Source organism: Lepidochelys olivacea (assembly GCF_965140295.1).
Source record: "Lepidochelys olivacea isolate rLepOli2 genome assembly, chromosome: 1".
NCBI classification, from domain to species: Eukaryota; Metazoa; Chordata; order Testudines; family Cheloniidae; genus Lepidochelys; species Lepidochelys olivacea.
The window spans coordinates 113,392,161-113,412,219 of record NC_140411.1 but is presented as its reverse complement, the minus strand read 5'-3'; the positions used below and the strand labels follow the sequence as shown (position 1 = coordinate 113,412,219).

Below are 20,059 nucleotides of genomic sequence, written 5' to 3'. Positions count from 1 at the left end.
CCCGGATGAATCTATTGTGCTGGAATCTTCCTCTTCCTCAGTGCCCAAGGACTTAGTTTAAGGCATACCAGGGACTCCCAAGGTAGCGGCTATACACCTCAGGTATCCAGGCAGAAGTCCTGCTGGAGAGCACACATAAGCTGCTGGGTATTCTCCAACCATCAGCTCCAGGGAGAGTAGCCTTCCTACTAAATGAGGCTCTCAAGGAGCCTGCAAAGGCCCTCTGAAAGACCCCACCTTCCATTGGTCACCTATGGCGAAGAGATCAGAGAAAAAGTACCTCATTCCAACGCGCCCAATGTGCGGCAGACTATTGAGGTATCCCGAGATACTTTGCATGCTTTGGGAGTATATATTCCAGCTGTTAAGAGACGCCACTATAACAGTAAGTGGCTGCAACAGCAATACAGCTCTCAGCGTTTTTTTGGACTATCGTCCCTTCCTGTGCAGCAGCAGGACAATGCCATAAAGAGCCACAGATCCCAAAAGAGAAGGTCCTGTGGTTCAGGGTTTAACCAGCTGGACCTCTCACTCCTGGTGCCTAGCGAACACCCATTTTGATTTGTGTGTCCAGGACAGCTGTCCAGTGGGAATCTCTCCCCCATCTCCCCTGTTCGGGGACAGGTTGGACAGGTTCGGGGACAGGTTTACAGTGTTTGGAACTCTGTCACAACAGACATCTACATCCTAGGCACCTTCAGGTCAGGTTATGCCAATGGTTCTCAAATTTTTGCATTGGTGACCCCTTTCACACAGCAAGCCTCTGAGTATGACCCCCCTTTTACATTAAAAACACATTTTTATATCTAACTCTATTATAAATGTTGGAGGAGAAGCGGGGTTTAGGGGTGGAGGGTGACCTCGTGACACCCTACATAATAACCTTGTGACTCCCTCAGGGGTCATGACCCCATTTAAGAACCCCTGGGTTATGCCGTACAGTTCCTCTCCATCCCTTCTTCCCACCCACTACCACATCCCCTTTCAGGGACTCCCTCATGAGACACTGCTCCTTGAGCAGGTTCACTTTTTACTGGCTTTGGGAGCCATACAGGAGGTCCCCCTGTAACATCAGGGGCAGGGGTTCTACTCCTGGTATTTCCTGGTCCCAAAGCCCAAGGGAGAGATGAGACTTATCCTCAATCTCCTGTTCGGCCAAATGGAAGCAATTCTCGGTATGATCATTAGCCTGTGGAGTTCAACCGATGCTACCTTGTGTCCAGGACAATTTGGAGTACCTGTTACACCTTCAGCCTTCTGGTCTTGCATTTAGTTAATTGGGACTCCACCTGGCTGCAATTCCAGCATTTCATCTGCCCATCAATGGGAAGTCCGTGTTTTCAAACCCCATGCAGTGAGGTGCTTGAAAGGAGTCACTCATCTCCACCCACCAGTTAAAGAGCAGTTTCCTTTGTGGGACTTAATACTCTTAGTAGCTCTTACGGGACCTCCGTTTGAGCCTCTTGACACTTCTTCCTTCCCTCTTCTGTGTCAGAAATCTGCCTTCCTTGGGGTGATAAGGAGGGGGAGGGATAGCTCAGTGATTTGAGCATTGGCCTGCTAGACCCAGGGTTTTGAGTTCAATCCTTGAGGGGACCATTTAGGGATCTGGGGCAAAAATTGGGGATTGGCCCTGCTTTGAGCAGGGGGTTGGACCAGATGACCTCCTGAGGTCCCGTCCAACCCTGATAGTCTATGATTCTATGATAACATCTGCAAAGAGTCTGTGAGTTGCAGGATTTGATGGCAGAACCTCCTTATGGGTCATTTTCCAGAAACAAAGTAACCCTGCAGCTAGACCCTAAGTTTTTATCTCAGGTGGTTTCCCAGTTTTACTTGAACCAAGTTAGATATCTACCAGTGTTCTTCCGTAAGCTGCATTGAACCCCAGAGAAGCAGCATCTTCACACACTGGATGTCAGGAGATGTCTAGCTTTTTATCTGGATAGAACGAAACCTTTCTGTTCCTCACCTCATCTGTTTGTTTCACATGTGGACAGCTGAAGAGTCAAGCAGTCTCGTCACAGACCATCTCCAGGTGGATAACTTCCTGTAGCATGACAGGATATGAAGTAGCCCAGGCTATGCCTCCTCAAGAGCTATGAGCTCATTCCACAAGAGCTCAGACAACGTCAACAGAATTTCTAAATGACATCCTTACATTCAACACTTGCAGGGCAGCCACTTGGTCCTCTGTGCATAGTTTTGCAAACCACTATGCCTGCATTCAGATCAGATGCAAACTTCAGGAAGGCAATCCTGCAGTCCTCCTTTAGATAGACTCTTGAGCCCCACCTCCTACGAGCACTGCTTGGGAAGCCCCTCACATGGAATACTCAGCTGCATCTACTTGAAGAAGAAAGAATGGTCATCTACCCATAAATGTTGCTCTTCGCGATGCGAGGCAGATGTCTATTCTATTCTTCCCTCCATCTCCTCTGCATTGGAGGCTGTACTCCTGACATGGGGGGGGTGAAGGAACTCAAGGGGTCAGGGTGGCGCTGCCCTTCTACAGCCTGGGGAGGGGCTGTGGCCACAGGGAGCAAGTGCTGCCACAACAGGCACTGCTATGCAAAGTTCTTCAGCCCTGGTGGCTGAGGTGCACACCCCTGGACACAGCTCACAGCTCTGCATCACATCTCAAAGAACAACAGTTACAGAGCGGTGACCGGTTGTTTTGTGGAGCCAGAGGGTAGCAGCGGAAAGATGGAGGAGCAGATTAGATTTCTTTGGCTAATTTTGCTAGTCCAGGTGCCAAAGCGAATTCCTCACTCCATGCTTGTTCAAAATTCAAATTATGCTCCGGCAATTGCCATTTTATGATTCAGTTTGTTTCAACGAGTAGAGGATTAGTGACCATGAGAACCGTGCTTCAAAATTAATACCCCATATAGAGAGCCATGGCCCTTCATGCTGCTATTGATGCTATTATTAACCCAGGCTGTTCCCTATGCGTGGGGAAAAATGTATGCTTTCACCTTATCATCCTTCCTTAAGACCTACCTCTGTTGCCATGCTTACAAATCACTCCTATCTGGCACTGAGTAGGCAACGTGGGGAGTTTTGCTTTTCTGCTAAACCAGTCTCATTTATGCTTCTCATCCTCCCAGCCTTCCCCACTCCTCTGTTTTGTCCAACTACTGTCCTGTCTGCTCTAAAGTGAGTTTCCAGGGCAAGGATTGTCTTTGTTTATCAATGCAGCACCTAACACCGTGAGACCTTGATCGGGGTTCCTAGGCACTACCAAGGAACAAATAATAAAGATCAATGAAGGACCCTGGGGGGAAGATCTAAAAACAGACCTTTGCTGTAAGAATAGAGGAGAGTCTGTGTTTTAGGCAACCAATCCATCTTCCCTTCCATCTCCAACTCCCCCAAAACCCCACAGCAGACAGATTTAGCAGTGCAGGATTTATACCAAAGAGAAGCATCTGGCTTTCAAGAGGATTAACAAGAAAAATATCATTTTGTACTCTACCTGGAAAGGTAAAGGATAGGATGGATATGCAGGAATAGCGGCCGCAGAGGGACAAAAACTGGCATATGTCAGGATCTGCTGGGCTGGATTGTACAAGATCTGAGGAGGAGGGGCAGAACTAAAGGCAATTTGGGACAGAGGTGCCTGCTGAACACAAAAGACAACAACATATTAGCAAAATGCAACCCTAGAGTAGGAAAAAGGAAAACTATTTTGACTACATCAAACTGACAGATTACATCATTTGACAGCGTTTGATTTCTCTATTTTCTTATTTCCCCAGCATAAGAAATACAAGTTGTTTTTCCCTTCATACTAATAAAAATGTTATTTTCTGCTTTGATTGTACCAGCCATCCAAGAATCTCAAATATTAATACATTAACCTTCACAATACCACTGTACCCTCTAGAGAAGTAAGTTGGGAAACCAAAGAACTTTGAAATTAAAGCCTCTCTCACACACACACACTTTTACTTTACTCTCTAGAAATAGGGTGTGCTGGGGCTTTTTGGTCTGAAGTTACACAGCTGCATTCTTTTTTGCCTTAAGAAGTGTCCAGCGCTTCCTTGTGCCTAGCTGACGATGCTATGGGCAGGACTCCAGCCCAAGAAGCAACAAGCCTAGAACCCATGAAGAGTGTGGTGGGGGGGGGCAGCCTTGACCTCTTCCCCTGAAAGCACCCCTACCCCACAATTTTCCACTCCGCCAGGCACATAACATCCCTACTTCTTGCCATCATTAAGCAAGCATGCTGCTGCACTCCCTGCAGTAGCAGAAATTGGACTGATCCTATAAGGCTTTTCCCCTTGTGCTCTTGAGACATGTGGCACATACCCTACCTAGCATTTGCTATTCCAGGCCTGGCCTCCCACCACCTTTGTTCCATCAGGGAAGACACTGTTGCAGCACTCCTTACTCCACAACCCTTTTGTTGTCGACGTACCCCATGGGCCTGATCCAATGAGTAGCCAGTGTTTTTCTGGAGGTTCTTTTAAGATTAACCCGGCAAATCATCACATCTTGCAAAGGTGACATATGGGTCACGATTCAGCTGCTGCTTTACTAATAGTTTCTGTACATGTAAAACAATCCCCTGAGGCACCCAGTGTCTTATTTGTATTTTTGGCCACGTAGGCCCCGACCCTGCAGAGCAACTTGAAGGATTGGGGGCTGTTGTGGCAAGCCATGTGGGACAGAGACCATGTCTTCCAGGCTCAGAGCTACTTAATGAGGAGTAGGGAAGCTTCACAAAATGTAAGTGGAGACAATCTGGATCCTCCCTAGGAATCATAGAATATCAGGGTTGGAAGGGACCTCAGTAGGTCATCTAGTCCAACCCCCTGCTCAAAGCAGGACCAATCCCCAACTAAATCATCCCAGCCAGTTTTGTCAAGCCTGACCTTAAAAATATCTAAGGAAGGAGATTCCACCATCTCCCTAGGTAACACATTCCAGTGTTTCACCACCCTCCTAGTGAAAAAGTTTTTCCTAATATCCAACCTAAACCTCCCCCACTGCAACTTGAGACCATTACTCCTTGTTCTGTCATCAGCTACCACTGAGAACAGTCTAGATCCATCCTCTTTGGAATCCCCTTTCAGGTAGTTGAAAGCAGCGATCAAATCCCCCCTCATTCTTCTCTTCCGCAGACTAAACAATCCCAGTTCCCTCAGCTTCTCCTCAGAAGTCATGTGTGCCAGTCCCCTAATCATTTTTGTTGCCCTCCGCTGGACTCTTTCCAATTTTTCCACATCCTCCTTGTAGTGTGGGGTCCAAAACTGGACAAAGTACTCCAGATGAGGCCTCACCAATGTCCAATAGAGGGGAACGATCATGTCCCTCGATCTGTTGGCAACGCCCCTACATATACATCCCAAAATGCCATTGGCCTTCTTGGCAACAAGGGCACACTGTTGACTCATATCCAGCTTCTCGTCCACTGTAACCCCTAGGTCCTTTTCTGCAGAACTGCTGCCGAGCCATTTGGTCCCTAGTCTGTAGCGGTGCATGGGATTCTTCCGTCCTAAATGCAGGACTCTGCACTTGTCCTTGTTGAACCTCATCAGATTTCTTTTGGCCCAATCCTCTAATTTGTCTAGGTTCCTCTGTATCCTATCCCTACCCTCCACTGTATCTATCTCTCTTCCCAGTTTAGTGTCATCTGCAGACTTTCTGAAGATGCAATCCACACCATCCTCCAGATCATTAATGAAGATATTGAACAAAACCGGCCTGAGGACCGACCCTTGGGGCACTCAACTTGATACCGGCTGCCAGCTAGACAAGGAGCCATTGATCACTACCCATTGAGCCCGTCAATCTAGCCAACTTTCTATCCACCTTATAGTCCATTCATCCAGCCCATACTTCTTTAACTTGCTGGCAAGAATACTGTGGGAGACCGTGCCAAAAGCTTTGCTAAAGTCAAGGAACAACACGTCCACCGCTTTCCCCTCATCCACAGAGCCAGTTATCTTGTCATAGAAGGCAATTAGATTAGTCAGGCATGACTTGCCCTTGGTGAATCCATGCTGACTGTTCCTGATCACTTTCCTCTCCTCTAAGTGTTTCAGAATTGATTCCTTGAGGACCTGCTCCATGATTTTTCCAGGGACTGAGGTGAGGCTGACTGGCCTGTAGTTCCCAAGATCCTCCTCCTTCCCTTTTTTAAAGATGGGCACTACACTAGCCTTTTTCCAGTCATCCGGGACCTCCCCCGATAGCTATGAGTTTTCAAAGATAATGGCCAGTGGCTCTGCAATCACTTCCGCCAACTCCTTTAGCACTCTCTGATGCAACGCATCCGGCCCCATGGACTTGTGCTCGTCCAGCTTTTCTAAATAGTCCTGAACCACTTCTTTCTCCACAGAGGGCTGGTCACCTCCTCCCCATGCTGTGCTGCCCAGTGCAGTAGTCTGGGGGCTGACCTTGTTTGTGAAGACAGAGGCAAAAAAGCATTGAGTACATTAGCTTTTTCCACATCCTCTCTCAATAGGTTGCCTCCCTCATTCAGTAAGGGGCCCATACTTTCCTTGACTTTCTTCTTGTTGCTAACATACCTGACGAAACCCTTCTTGTTACTCTTAACATCTCTTACTAGCTGCAACTCCAGGTGTGATTTGGCCTTCCTGATTTCACTCCTGCATGCCCGAGCAATATTTTTATATTTTTCCCTGGTCATTTGTCCAATCTTCCACTTCTTGTAAGCTTCTTTTTTGTGTTTAAGATCAGCAAGGATTTCACTGTTAAGCCAAGCTGGTTGCCTGCCATATTTACTCTTCTTTCTACACATCAGGATGGTTTGTCCCTGTAACCTCAATAAGGATTCTTTAAAATACAGCCAACTCTCCTGGACTCCTTTCCCCCTCATGTTATTCTCCCAGGGGATCCTGTCCATCAGTTCCCTAAGGGAGTCAAAGTCTGCTTTTCTGAAGTCCAGGGTCCATATTCTGCTGCTCTCCTTTCTTCCCTGTGTCAGGATCCTGAACTCGACCATTTCATGGTCACTGCCTCCCAGGTTCCCATCCACTTTTGCTTCCCCTACTAATTCTTCCCAGTTTGTGAGCTGCAAGTCAAGAAGAGCTCTGCCCCTAGTTGGTTCCTGCAGCACTTGCACCAGGAAATTGTCCCCTACACTTTCCAAAAAGGATTCTCTGTGCACTGCTGTATTGCTCTCACAGCAGGTATCAGGGTGATTGAAGTCTCCCATGAGAACCAGCGCCTGCGATCTAGTAACTTCCGTGAGTTGCCGAAAGAAAGCCTCGTCCACTTCATCCCCCTGGTCCGGTGGTCTATAGCAGATTCCTACCACGACATCACCCTTGTTGCTCACACTTCTAAACTTAATCCAGAGACACTCAGGTTTTTCTGCAGTTTCATACTTGAGCTTCATACTAGGAAAATGTTGAAAAACCAGTTGTAACACTCTGCCATTCAAAAGGTTATAAGGCAACTCTTTTTCCATTGCCACTCCTTTCTCCCATACTCTGTAGCCATTCATGCTGCCCCTTCCTAAAACTCCATTCTGTCCATGAAGCCTAAGTGAGGAAACGTCGGCAGATTCACATCCATGCTGATCTGGGAAGGTGGCAGTTACAGACATTTCCATGCTGATGGGGCTGAGGGCTTCCTTTTGGTTTTGTGTAACACCAAGGACCAGGTCAGCGCTGAACACATAACATGGGACATAATAAGAATGATTTTCTATCAAATGTTGGATTGATACATAATTATATAGAAATAATAAATATACATCAATACAATTACAGTAATAACTTTACTGGGTGTTTCTATGGAAGGGGCTGACTCTGAGCTTATTGCACAGAGGTAGCCATGTCCCTTGGAAATCGCTTTACTGAAATGGAAAGGATTGTCCTCCCATTGGTTTCAACAGAAAAAACAGTCGACGTAGCCCCGTTCTAGGTAAATTTCAACATGTATCTAAGCTGTAGGGGGTGCTTTTTTCTAATGAACATGAGTTTTATAGACATCTAATACGAACGTGTACATTAAGACAGAACTGCTCCTCCCTTCCCCCCAGTACTTCTGGCCCAGTCCCTAAATATCTTTGTGGAGCTGGGCCTCTCTCCCTCCATGGCTGGAGAAAGGAAAGTGTGGAACACAGAGACATCCCCTACTCCAGAGAAATAGGGAGAACAAGCTAATGAGAGTAAGGCCTTTCAAGCTGAAGAAATACATGAGTTACTCATGCCAGAATGTGGCTCAGCCCTGAGTCAGAATGAAACATAAAATGCAGACTGAGACTTATCTATCCATTGATATAAACCAAGAGACAGACATGTTTTTTCAACAACAACATGAAACACTGGTATTATATTTGTATCTTTGCAGTTAGCCAATTTCTTTGCTTGTTACATGCTACGTACGTCGGTCCTTCTCACCACAATCTCTGTGAAAACTTTTAAAACCACTGTGCCAGAAACTCATGCACCAGAAGCAACTATGTTCCAGTTTTTGGAAGACAAAATAATATTTTCTTTGCAGGAAAATCTGATGGGCTTCAAAGCAATTGCACTTTGTTTTTCAACTCATTCTCACACCACTATAGCTATAACTGGTAGCTATAACTCCCAAAAGCTACACGTGATTTTTAGTAGACATCCTAGCTGTCTCTTTTAGGTTTCATCCTTAAAGAAATGCCCTCAGTAGCTGTAAAGGACAATGTCTAAATAAACCTTCACACAGCCTGTGGGCATTTCTGAGAATACCACATCATGAAAAAACAGATTATGATTCTCTCACACCAAATTTTATTTTTTTATATCAATCAGCCTCATGCCCTTTTGCATGCCTCTCCTTAGTGTTTTCCCAGTCTCCAGTTTCCTAACAGCTGTTCACTGATACACAGCTACTGAAATAAAGTAGCAAATCAGTAAACCAGATAGTGTAGGTTGCCTAAAAGGAGACTGGAAAATAATTTGCTGCAGTGGATAACAGCAATTCTATTATTGATTTTTGTAACATTTGACACTATTGTGGGGTTTCTCTGTTTAACACATGCTTGTGGTGATTTACACAAATTCAGCTTTAGTTGTAAGCAGATAAAGTGCTCACTCCCACCCCTCCACTCCTGCTGCAGAGGAAATGTAAGCAGCTCTCCGATTTCCTCAGCATTGTTGGGAGCTGAATGAACTTGCTCCGCACTGAGATAATGGTGCATGACTGCTGCTGTAGTTTCATTCCATTGCTTTTTGCTGCTTGGATGCTTGCTTGGCCTGAGTGCTCAAATCTGTAAATGCAAGCTCAGCCTTTCCAGCACGTTGTGATGTGTGAGGGTATGAAACTTGGTCACAATTATTCCGTTTCATGTAGGAACATTTCAATAGGTTTGCATCCCTCATGAACAATGCGATTAAATCAATGCTTGCAGAGGGATGAGTTTCACCCCAATGAGTATTTCTGGAGCAAAAGATCAGTCCAAGGTCTGTGCAACACCTAAGTTCCCATTTAAGCCTTAGCTTAAGTAAAAGTGGGATGTATGTGTTGTATAAGCCTTGTGTTGGCCCTCTGCACAGGGGTGGATTTCACCATTATAACCTAATCCTCAGAGGAGCATTCACAACTCCTGTTGGTTTTGGTAAAGCATAATTTAATTTAATTACCTTTTAACCTGCCTTGTAAGCTTTATAAGCCACCTTCCCATTACTTATCTGCATCTGTCTCCTAATGCACGTTGTGCCTCTGCCCACAGCAGCCCTGCTAGCCTGGATAAACTTTTTAGCATTTAGCAATGCAGCCATTGTCCTTTAGAGCACCTACAGCAGATGTTACAGAAACAAATTTGAGATTTCCAGTGCTGGGTAGAAGACTAAGGTGATGTCTCAGTCTTCAAAGAGATGGAAATGTAATTCTTGATGTAGCAGTGGTGCTCACAAATTGATCCAGTGAGGGCTTCAGAAGAGAAAAACACTTCACAACAATCTGTCACTAGCCACATCATCACCCAATGGGAAGTACCGAAAAGGCTTCCTCCTTTCACCTCTTTGCCCTAGCCAATGTATCCCAAGCAGTAGAAGCTGACAACAGCTGAAATGGGTAGTCAAACCTGACACACCCAGAGCAGGACATTTTAAATGGTTCCAATGTGGTTGATGTTCACTATGTTTCAGATAAATCTTAACCAATGCAGGAGACTGGCCTGAACAAAGCTAGTGGCCCAGGGACCCAGGAAAAGCAACATCTCAATCATTTCCAAAGTAAGAGGGAGAAGTAGAGACAAAGAAGGGAAGACAAGGAGAAAGAATGAAGCAGAAGGGCTGCGTCAGCATTGGTTGAAACTGGCTCTGTAATTCTCCCCTCTGCTCAGGAATCTCCCGATTCTTCTCCTTCCTGTTCTAACCTGCTTGTTTTTACATGTGACCTTTCCCCGTGCGCCTCTATGGAACACACAGGGAGAACATAAAGTAACACTGGAAAGCAGCTTTTTCTCCCTTCAGCAAAGGAGGCACAGGCTGTTCATTACTAGATTGCTGTGTTTCCTCACCGGCACTATGGGAACACTCCTCATACCACTTCCCCTTGAGTCACCAAGTCCCCCTCACGCCTCAGAGTAAACGATACTCTGCTGCATGTTTATACATTGCTTGCACAAATGGCTGAGTGTGGTTGTTTACCGAATGTAGGAGGACAGTTGTGTACTGGTGTACATTGTACAGCCTCTTAACAGTGGTTTTTTTTTTTAAATAACTCCCATGACCCTGCTATAATAAAATATTTCTAAAAGCCCTGAATCACGACACAGAGTTAGTTACTGATAGCTTGTTTTCCTGTGTGTGTTTTGCTGAAGGAAGCACACTGGGGTGGTTGTGTCTGAATAGGAGGAATATATTTTATAAGCAGTGGTCCCCAAACTGTGGAGCGTGCTCCCCTAGGGTGATGTGGAGGAACATTCGGGGGGGGGGGGAAGGCATGCAGCTCTTCCCTCAACTCCATTTAGCCCCAAGTGCTGCTCCATCTCCAGACCCTCTCTGCCCCCAGACCAGCTCCACCCCCAGCCAGCCCTCATTCCATCTCTGCCCCCAGCCAGCTCCCTAGCCTCAGCTCCTCCCCGATCCCCAGCTCCTCCATCAGCCCAAGCTCAGCTGCCGAGGCAGCCTCGGCTGTGCAGTAATGGAGAGGGAGGCACAGACAGATTCTGTCACTGATCAGAGGAGGCATGACTGAAAAAGTTTGAGCACCACTGTTATACAGGAATGTCTCCAAGTGTCAGTGTTATGTTCATATGTACTTTGAATCACCTTTGCTGTCAGCTCCTAGCTCCTGTAAATACAGCCTGCCATCTTACATTTACACACAGCCTTTCATCCCAAAGGTCCTGAAGTGCTTGACAAACGAGGGGCCAGATCATCCCCTCCTGAAAAAACCCTCTGAGGACCGCTTCATGTCCTCCCCAGTTAAAGGAAGGATTAACACCATTGGAGGAATGGCAGACATGACCTGCTGACCACAAAGAGCCAAAATATCAGTGGGAAATGCTAGCCCCAACCAGGGGTAGCAAGTTGTATGGGCCCGTGGTGCCTGGGCTCCAGCAAATTCAGGGCCCGGGGGGCCTGGCTCCACCAACCTTTGGAGCCAGGTCTCTCCCCTGGCCTTGCCTGCCGCTCCTGCATACCTCCCCCGGAGTGTCCCCTGGTGTCACCTGCTGCCCCCACATGCCTCCCCCGAGCATCCCTGCCTGCCCTGGGCAGTGGGTGGCTGCCCCCTGCAGCTCTCCTCCCTTGCCGGCCGCTGCCACAGCCATCTACAAGGGAGTGGTGCTGTGGGCAGGCTGAGCTGGCTGCTGTGCCTGCGGAGAGAGGAGGGGAGGAGGTGCATGGCAGCCTGCCCTCTCCCCGCCCGCCCAGCTGATGACGCTGAGTCGACTCCAGGGGGCAGGGCTTATCCTGGCTGGACCTCCTGAGCAGCAGCCTGGCGGGGCTTGGGTGAGTGTCCCCTGGAGCTTGCTGTTGCTGACAGGGAGAGGGCTGGCCTCTCTGGCCCCAAGCCCTGGGGCAACCGGCATGCTGCACCCTGAACTCCTCATCCCCGGCCCAGCTCCGTGCCCCACACCACCTCCCACATCCCAATCCTCTGTCCTAGCCCAGAGCCTGCACCCAGCACCCAACCCCCCCGTCCCAACCCAGCACTCCAACCCCCCTGCACTCCCCATCCTGTGCCCCAACCCCCTGTCCCAGCCCAGAGCCTGCCAACATTCCAAACCCCCTCCCAGAGCCTTAGGCAGGTGTGTGTGTGTGGGGGGGGGGTGCGGCGGATTTGAACCCATTCTGGGCACCACCAAAAATTATACAAACCTGCCACCTCTGGCCCCAACCTGATGGATCTCAGGGTATTTGTGCAGAGCAGCAGCTTTTCTGTGTTCCATGCCTACCCCCACCTCATCCCTGCAGCCTGGTTAGTGATCCACGCTGCATTAACTCCCCACCGCAGCTGTATGCTACCCATTCCTCCGACAGAAGCAGTTCAAGCAAATCTTGAGCCCCGTGCAAACACATCAGCTTGGGCATGGGAGCTGCAAGGCCCAAGATTCAGTGTGTAACATTATCCAACCCTACCCCCTTCCTACTCAAACTTATCTGACCTGCCAGCTTTGTCGGGAGGGGAGGGTAGCTTGTGACATGCGCCTACCAGAGTAGCAATAAAGGGGGAGAAATCACAATTCATCAGGGGCCTTAAGTTATCATCACTGCTGAGCTCTCAGGCAGCACAAAATAGCTTACACTCCCTATCACGCAGCAAAGGCAAACATCACATCACTGTTTCAACCTGCCCTTTAGGCAGGGACCTCTGTAGCTATAGGTTGACCAGCTTTGTCTGAATCAGTCCTGGTCCCTGCTGAACCACAGAAGATGCACACCAGGAATTAATGTAGCGACAAGCAACATTAACTTATGCATGGACTTCTGCAGCTAAATGAAGGCAGCTTTGCTGGAGACAATGCTCCCTGGTCCCTCCACCCTCCTCTTGCTTTTGGCAAGTGATACCCCAAAGATTTCTGAATATTGTAAAGGAAACACTGCTGTGGTGCTGACTGCTCCTCAGGGGAAGGGAGGAAGCATGCCTTTTCCATCTGTGCTGCTTCCCTAACCCGGTGTAATCACAGTAACCTAGGTTTGATCTGCTATCCGTTGCAGAACAGCCAGCAACATACAGCCATGTATTTTGGAATCATTTTATCCACCACTTAAGCACAGCCACCTCTACGACACAGCAGCTACTTAGTATCCCCACACACCACCACTGCACAGCCGGTTAGGGCAGGCAGGGAAGAAGAACAGTACCTCTTATGGAAACCAAAAAGGCGATTTAGGTTAGCAGAATGTGACAGTTCACATCAGAACCTGGCTGATACCCCAGAGCTAATCCCTGCTCTTTGGAACACTATCACACAATCTTTAATATTCACAAGTGGTTAGGACCTCAGTTTCACATATCTATTAAACTGGCACCTTCTAGCACCAAGCTGGGCCAATGGTTCAGTGCTTACTCAGATAAAAAGAGGCCACTTACTGAACCACCAACAGGACTGCTACAGATGCCAGTTTCTGACCTACACGTGTGTATTACCCCGCCCTGACCCTACTTAGCTATAACACCTGGCCAGAGCACAGGCCAAGGACTCAAAGTTCATGCAGGAAACATTTTGTGAGCACTTGCTGTGTATGGTTCTGTTGTCTGTTTTTTTTAACACATTAGGTAACAGGATAATTAGCAACATACAGAAATCACCACTGATGAAAAGCTGCAGGAATTGCAAGTCTTACCATGTCTTTAAAGGCCCCAAGTATGGCTGCCGTGACTATCCCAAGAAATAAGCCAATGATGTTCAGGACTGTGGAGGCCCACAGCAGCCGATACAAGTGAACCACATCCTGACAGCTGTTCACTCCAAGAAACTCGTAGTAGCTGGTTGACTGTTCTGAACTGCAATGGGATAGAAATGGTGTCACCACTATATCAATGATTTACAGCGCACCAGCCCAGCTGAATCCTAAAATGTTTAATGGGGGTGGGAGGGGGCAAAATAGCTGAAACAAGAGCAAGTAGTCCAGCCTTGTCTGAATGAGCAAATTGTACACAAACATTCCCACAGGAGCTAAAACCCTGGGAGCTCTGGTCTAGATTCTCTGCAGCCTGACCTGTTTTTTTAAAATCCCTATGTCAAATTAAACTGGTTTAACAAAAAATAAAGCTACCAATGGCCATGCTAGGGGCCCCCCAGTGCTACCCCTCATTCAGCTGACTAGCATTAGCACATGTGGGGATTTGTTGGTACCATTTTCTAGGATAGCTATGGCACTAATAGGTGATGCTACATTACTAAGAGTGCTCGCAAATTAGAAATGTGTTTGAGAGCAGCTACCAGCTAAAACATGCCTAGCACAACCTCCTCCTCAGTTCACCTGTAAGCATTGCTTCAAAGATCCTTGTTGAATGTGCATGGTGCTTAAGAAGTGAATCCAACCATAGGGAAGGGAGATTTTACTAACTGGCTACATTTGCATATAGGGTCTGTGGTTTCAAACTGACAGAGGCAACACAATTCAGGACCTAATGGATATCATAAAGATGTTCCTTTAAATTGCAGATTGTACAATCTAGAAATAATATTTTTACATTCATACATAGCAACTGCTATTACAAATCAGGCAAATTATGAACCCAAATTTTGTTTGCTGCAGACTCTGTGTACTGTGTGGTATTTGGAGAAATCAAATCCCATGTTTTGAAATACCCTGCTATTCTATTGGCAAACACAACTGCCAAGTAGTAACACTTTCCCACTCACCCACTTCATAACAGCTACCTAAGCTGGAGAGAGTTTTTCCCTGTTTGCTCTAGAGATATGTGTGCTATGTCCAAAGCCCTTCCCCTCACCATGAACTCTTTTTAAAGATGGAAGGGAAATTTCCATCAACATTTTGATGAAAGGCAGAGAAGAGTGGCCTGTGAAATTTTTGTTCTGAGTTCCAGTCAGGCTCATGGAGTGCAGTTGGGGATGCTGGGTAGGGAAAATGCTAAGGAGAAAGAAGGCAGGGAGAAACCTAAAGTGGTCCTGTGCAGAGCCACGCCAGCCCTGAGTATTTTTATAAATATCAAACCTGTTGCTGCAGTGCATGGTTGTGGGAGCACAGCACCTGTTGCTGTGGTGCATGGTTGTGGCAGTACACCAGCTGTTGCTGTGGTCAGCCACACCCCATCGTAGACATCAATCATCTCAGCAGATAAAGCCAGTGGTCCCCCTAGCACTGGTCACATTCACAAAGGTACTTAGGTGCTCTGCTGCCTAATGGCATCCCTAGTCACTGGGTTAGAGAAAGATTGTCTCTATGGCCTGGTGGCTGGGGCACTCCCCTGGGGGTGGGAGGCTTAAATCCCTGCTTCAGTAAATATTTAATTGACTCTACAAAGTGGAACAGTTCCAACAGGAGAGCCTGAGAGACCCGCTCCAGAATACCCAGCACCCCAGCAGTCAGAGCACTCACCTGGGGGGTGAGAGTCCTGGGTTCAAGCTCCTGTTCTCAAGCAGGGATTTGACCTGAGATGTTCCACCTCCAGGTGAGTTTCTGAACCACCAGCCTATTGGGCATTCTGGGACACCCCTCCCCTCTGCACCCCCCACAGACTGGCCTTTGTGCAAAGCCCTAGCCCATAGGCATTGTCTGAGCATTGGGACTAAAATGGCTTTGCACATGCCTGCTGGCAGAAATGTAGGTGCTTTGGGGACTTTGGGATGAGATGGCAGCTGAGCCATGGCTTTGAGAATATCCATGGTGCCTAAATGTTGAACCCAAGCGCCTAAGCACCTCTGTGAATCTAGCCTTCACCTCTCTGTGCCTGTTTTCCCTCACACCTTGTACAATCTACACAGACAAAACAGCTAAAGCCTTTAGGGCAGAGATAGTCTCTCAGTCTATGTTTGTTCATTGATTAGCCAATGGGGCCTTGATCTTGGCTGGAGTCTCTCGGCGCTATCACCATATAAATACATAATAAAATCATATCCTGTCTTGGACAGTGACCAGTATCAGGTGCTTCAGAGGAAGATGCAAGAAGCCCCATAATGTACAGGCTCCATGGACTGCCTACAGGGGAGTTTCTTCCAAGCCTCTGTCAGTTAGCAGTTCATGCCAAGAAGCAAAAGGGTTAACCTTCAATCCCTTATATTTTTCACTCTATCCGATAACTTTGGATGTTCTATTTATCCATTTAAGGATCAGTTCTGTGTTGTACCCTGCTAAACTCTTGGAGTCAATGTTACCTTGCAGCAGTGAGATCCACCATTAATTATGTCTTGTTAAGAAAATATTCCCAGTTTCAATGTATCACTTTTCAATTCAGATGGATTTCCCTTTGTTTTTATACTATAAAAAAGGATAAACAGGAGGGTCTGCTTTACTTTTGCTATGCCATGCATTATTTTGTGCACCTCTATTGTTACCCTCTTATTTCTCGCCTCTCTAACCAAGCCAAACCACTTCCTGAAAACCCTACAACTGAAGTTAAATGTTAGTTATAAGCTAGGGACACATCAATTAGAAGTAACAGAGGAGGAAAAGGACCTTGGAGTATTGGTTGATCATGGGATGACTATGAGGCGCCAATGTGATATGGCTGTGAAAAAAGCTAATGCAGTCTTGGGATGCATAAGGAGAGGTATTTCCAGTAGGGATAAGAAGGATTTAGTACCATTATATAAGGCACTGGTGAGACCTCACGTGGAATACTTTGTGCAGTTCTGGTCTCCCATGTTTAAGAAGGATGAATTCAAACTGGAACAGGTACAGAGAAGGGCTACTAGGATGATCCGAGGAATGGAAAACTTGTCTTATGAAAGGAGACTCAGGGAGCTTGGCTTGTTTAGCCTAACTAAAAGAACGTTGAGGGGAGATATGATTGCTCTCTATAAATATATCAGAGGTATAAATACCGGAGAGGGAGAGGAATTATTTAAGCTCAGTACCAATGTGGACACAAGAACAAATGGATATAAACTGGCCACTAGGAAATTTAGACTAGAAATTAGATGAAGGTTTTTAACCATCAGAGGAGTGAAGTTTTGGAATAGCCTTCCAAGGGAAGCAGTGGGGGCAAAAGATCTATCTGGCTTTAAAATTAAACTCGATAAGTTTATGGAGGAGATGGTATGATGGGATAACATGGTTTTGGTAATTAAATATTCATGGTAAATAGGCCCAATGGCCTGTGATGGGCTATTAGATGGGGTAAGATCCGAGTTACCCAGGAAAGAATTTTCTGTAGTATCTGGCTGATGAATCTTGCCCATATGCTCAGGGTTTAGCTGATCGCCATATTTGGGGTCGGGAAGGAATTTTCCTCCAGGGCGGATTGGAAGAGGCCCTGGAGGTTTTTCACCTTCCTCTGTAGCGTGGGGCACAGGTCACTTGCTGGAGGATTCTCTGCTCCTTTAAGTCTTTAAACTACAATTTGAGGACTTCAATAGCACAGATATAGGTGTGAGGTTTTTTTGTAGGAGTGGTGCGTGAAATTCTGTGGCCTGTGTTGTGCAGGAGGTCAGACTAGATGATCATAATGGTCCCGTCTGACCTAAATATTTATGAATCTATGAATCTATAAATATAACACACACACACTAGGATGAGTGAATAAATTGCTTTCACAAAAATTACAAAAGTACAGATGGCACTAACCTGATCAGTAGCAGACATACCATGGCAATTCGATTTAGCATCTCGTAGGCAAGGAAAGAAAAGCATTCATCCAGGCTTTGACTTTGTCAAATTGGTTCCATAAATCTGAACCCCAGAAACTCATCCATTGCTCTAGCATTCTGGGGAAACTCCTACCTCTCTCTAGTCCCAAACTTCACTTTAATCCTTCAGGGAAGTAAGGCTTGACAAAATGTTTTTTTGTTTTTTTGCAGAAGCAAAAGATACTTGTCCGTTTCTCTGCCAGTTTCACTGAAAACCTCCTTCTCCCAAACTTGTATGACTTTTGGAATTCCCGTATGTAGCAACCTAGGTTTGAAATGGGCTGGGTCATTCAGGGTTGCAGGCATGGGTAAAAACAAAAAATGCGAGCGCTGATGTGAGCCAGGAGGGTGGGGGGTTCAGGAGGTCAATCTAGGGTGTGTAACACTCAAATGTGAACTAGCACTTTCCTGCTGGTACACAGAGAGCACAAGAGCCAGCATCCCACCCCCTCCCCACATTCCCTACCCACCCCACCGCAGGAGATTTTCCTGAAAGTTTCCTGCTCCTTACACAACATGCTCTCCTACTGCCATGGATGAGCAGTTTCGGATACTCCTTTCCTCCCATTCCCCGGGTTCCCAAGGTCCTGAGAATGACATGTTGTGACAGAACCAATGTCATTCTCCTAGCACTCTACTGACCCAGGCAGTTTTGGTTCCCAAAAACCAACAGGAAAAAATGTAAGTGTGTTAGAAGCAGGAAACCTGCCCAACAATCGGTGGGGTCACTGGACAACTGAAGTGCTGAAGGAACACTCAAGGAAGACAAGGCCATTGCAGACAAGCTAAATGAATTCTCTGCATCGATCTTCACTGCAGAGGATGTGAGGGAGATTCCCACACCTGAACCATTCTTTTAGGTGACAAATCTGAGGAACTGTCCCAGATTTGGTGTCAACAGAGGAGATTTAGGAACAAATTGATAGATTTAACAGTAATATGTGTCATCAGAACCAGATGAGATTCACCCAGGAGTTCTGAAAGAACTAAGATGTGAAATTGCAGAACTACGAAATTAGGTATATAACCTATCGCTGAAATCAGCTTCCATGTCAGGTGACTTGGAGAATAACTCACGTGACACCAATTTTTTAAAAAGGCTCCAGAAGCGATCCTGGCAATTACAGATCGTTAAGCCTAACTTTAGTACCAAGCACATTGGTTGAAACTATAGTAAAGAACAGAATTATCAGAGACACAAATGAACATGACTTGTTGGGGAAGGTCAACATGGATTTTGTAAAGGGAAATCATGCCTCACCAGTCTATTAGAATTCTTTGTGGGGGTCAACAAACATGTGGACAAGGGAGATCCAGTGGATATAGTGTACTTGGACTTTCAGAAAGCCTTTGACAAGGTCTTTCACCAAGACTTTTAAGGAAAGTAAGTAGTCATGGGATAAGAGGGAAGGTCCTCTCATGGATCTCTATTTGGTTAAAAGAAAGGAAACAAAGGGGAGGAATAAATGGTCAGTTTTCAGAATGGAGAGAGGTAAATAGTGGTGTCCCCCAAGGATCTGTCCTGGGACCAGTGCTGTTCAACATATTCATAAGTGATCTGGAAAAAGGGATGAATGGTGAGCTGACAAAATTTGCAGATGATACAAAATTATTTAGGATAGTTACGTCCGAAGCAGACTGCAAGGAATTACAAAGAGATCTCACAAAACTCAGTGACTGGCCAACAAAATGGCAGATTAAATTAAGTGTTGATAAATGCAGAATAATGCCTATTGGAAAACAAACTGTTGCAAAACGATGGGATCTAAATTAGTTGTTACCTCTCAAGAAAGAGATCTTGGAGTCATTGTGGATAGTTCCCTGAAAACATCCACTCAATGTGCAGCGACAGTTCAAAAAACTAACAGAATGTTTGGAACCATTAGGAAAGGGATAGACAGTAAGAAAGTAAATATCATAATGCCATTAGATGACCCTTGTGGTCCTTCCTAACCCTCTGATTCTATACAAATTCATGGTACCCTGATACCTTAAATACTGCATGCAGTTCTAGTTATCCCATCTCAAAAAAGATACGTTAGAACTGGAAAAGGTATCGAGAAGGGCAACAAAAATGATGAAGGGTATGGAACAGCTTCCGTATGGACAACAGGGGATGGATCACTCAATAATTGCCATGTTCTGTTCGTTCCCTCTGAAGCGTCTGACATGGGCCACTGTCAGAAGATCAGATACTGGTCTAGATGGACCGTTGGTCTGACCCAGTATGGTTGTTCTTGTGTTTTATGTCAATGATGCTGCTTGCAATGGTACTGATGTACACATGTGCAATAAGGAAGGCACTGGGAAGGGACTTCAGTCTGGAAA

The 20,059-nt window shown here is 46.3% G+C and overlaps 1 protein-coding gene across 5 annotated transcripts in view; it reads right to left on the bottom strand.

The window, feature by feature from the left end:
* Positions 1-20,059, bottom strand: part of TMEM255B (transmembrane protein 255B) — a 110,424-nt gene that overhangs the window by 7,261 nt on the left and 83,104 nt on the right. For 3 of the 5 annotated variants that reach the window (XR_014713640.1, XM_084643806.1, XM_084643804.1), the window contains 2 exons: positions 13,761-13,920; positions 3,479-3,625 (listed from right to left, as the gene is read on the bottom strand). Coding sequence is in view for 4 of the 5 variants with exons in the window: in XM_084643806.1 (XP_084499932.1) it covers positions 3,479-3,625; positions 13,761-13,920 (307 nt within the window). In the remaining variant the exon portion in view is untranslated. The remainder of the gene's footprint in view (positions 1-3,478; positions 3,626-13,760; positions 13,921-20,059) is intronic. The other 2 variants (XM_084643805.1, XM_084643807.1) reach the window with 2 other exon arrangements.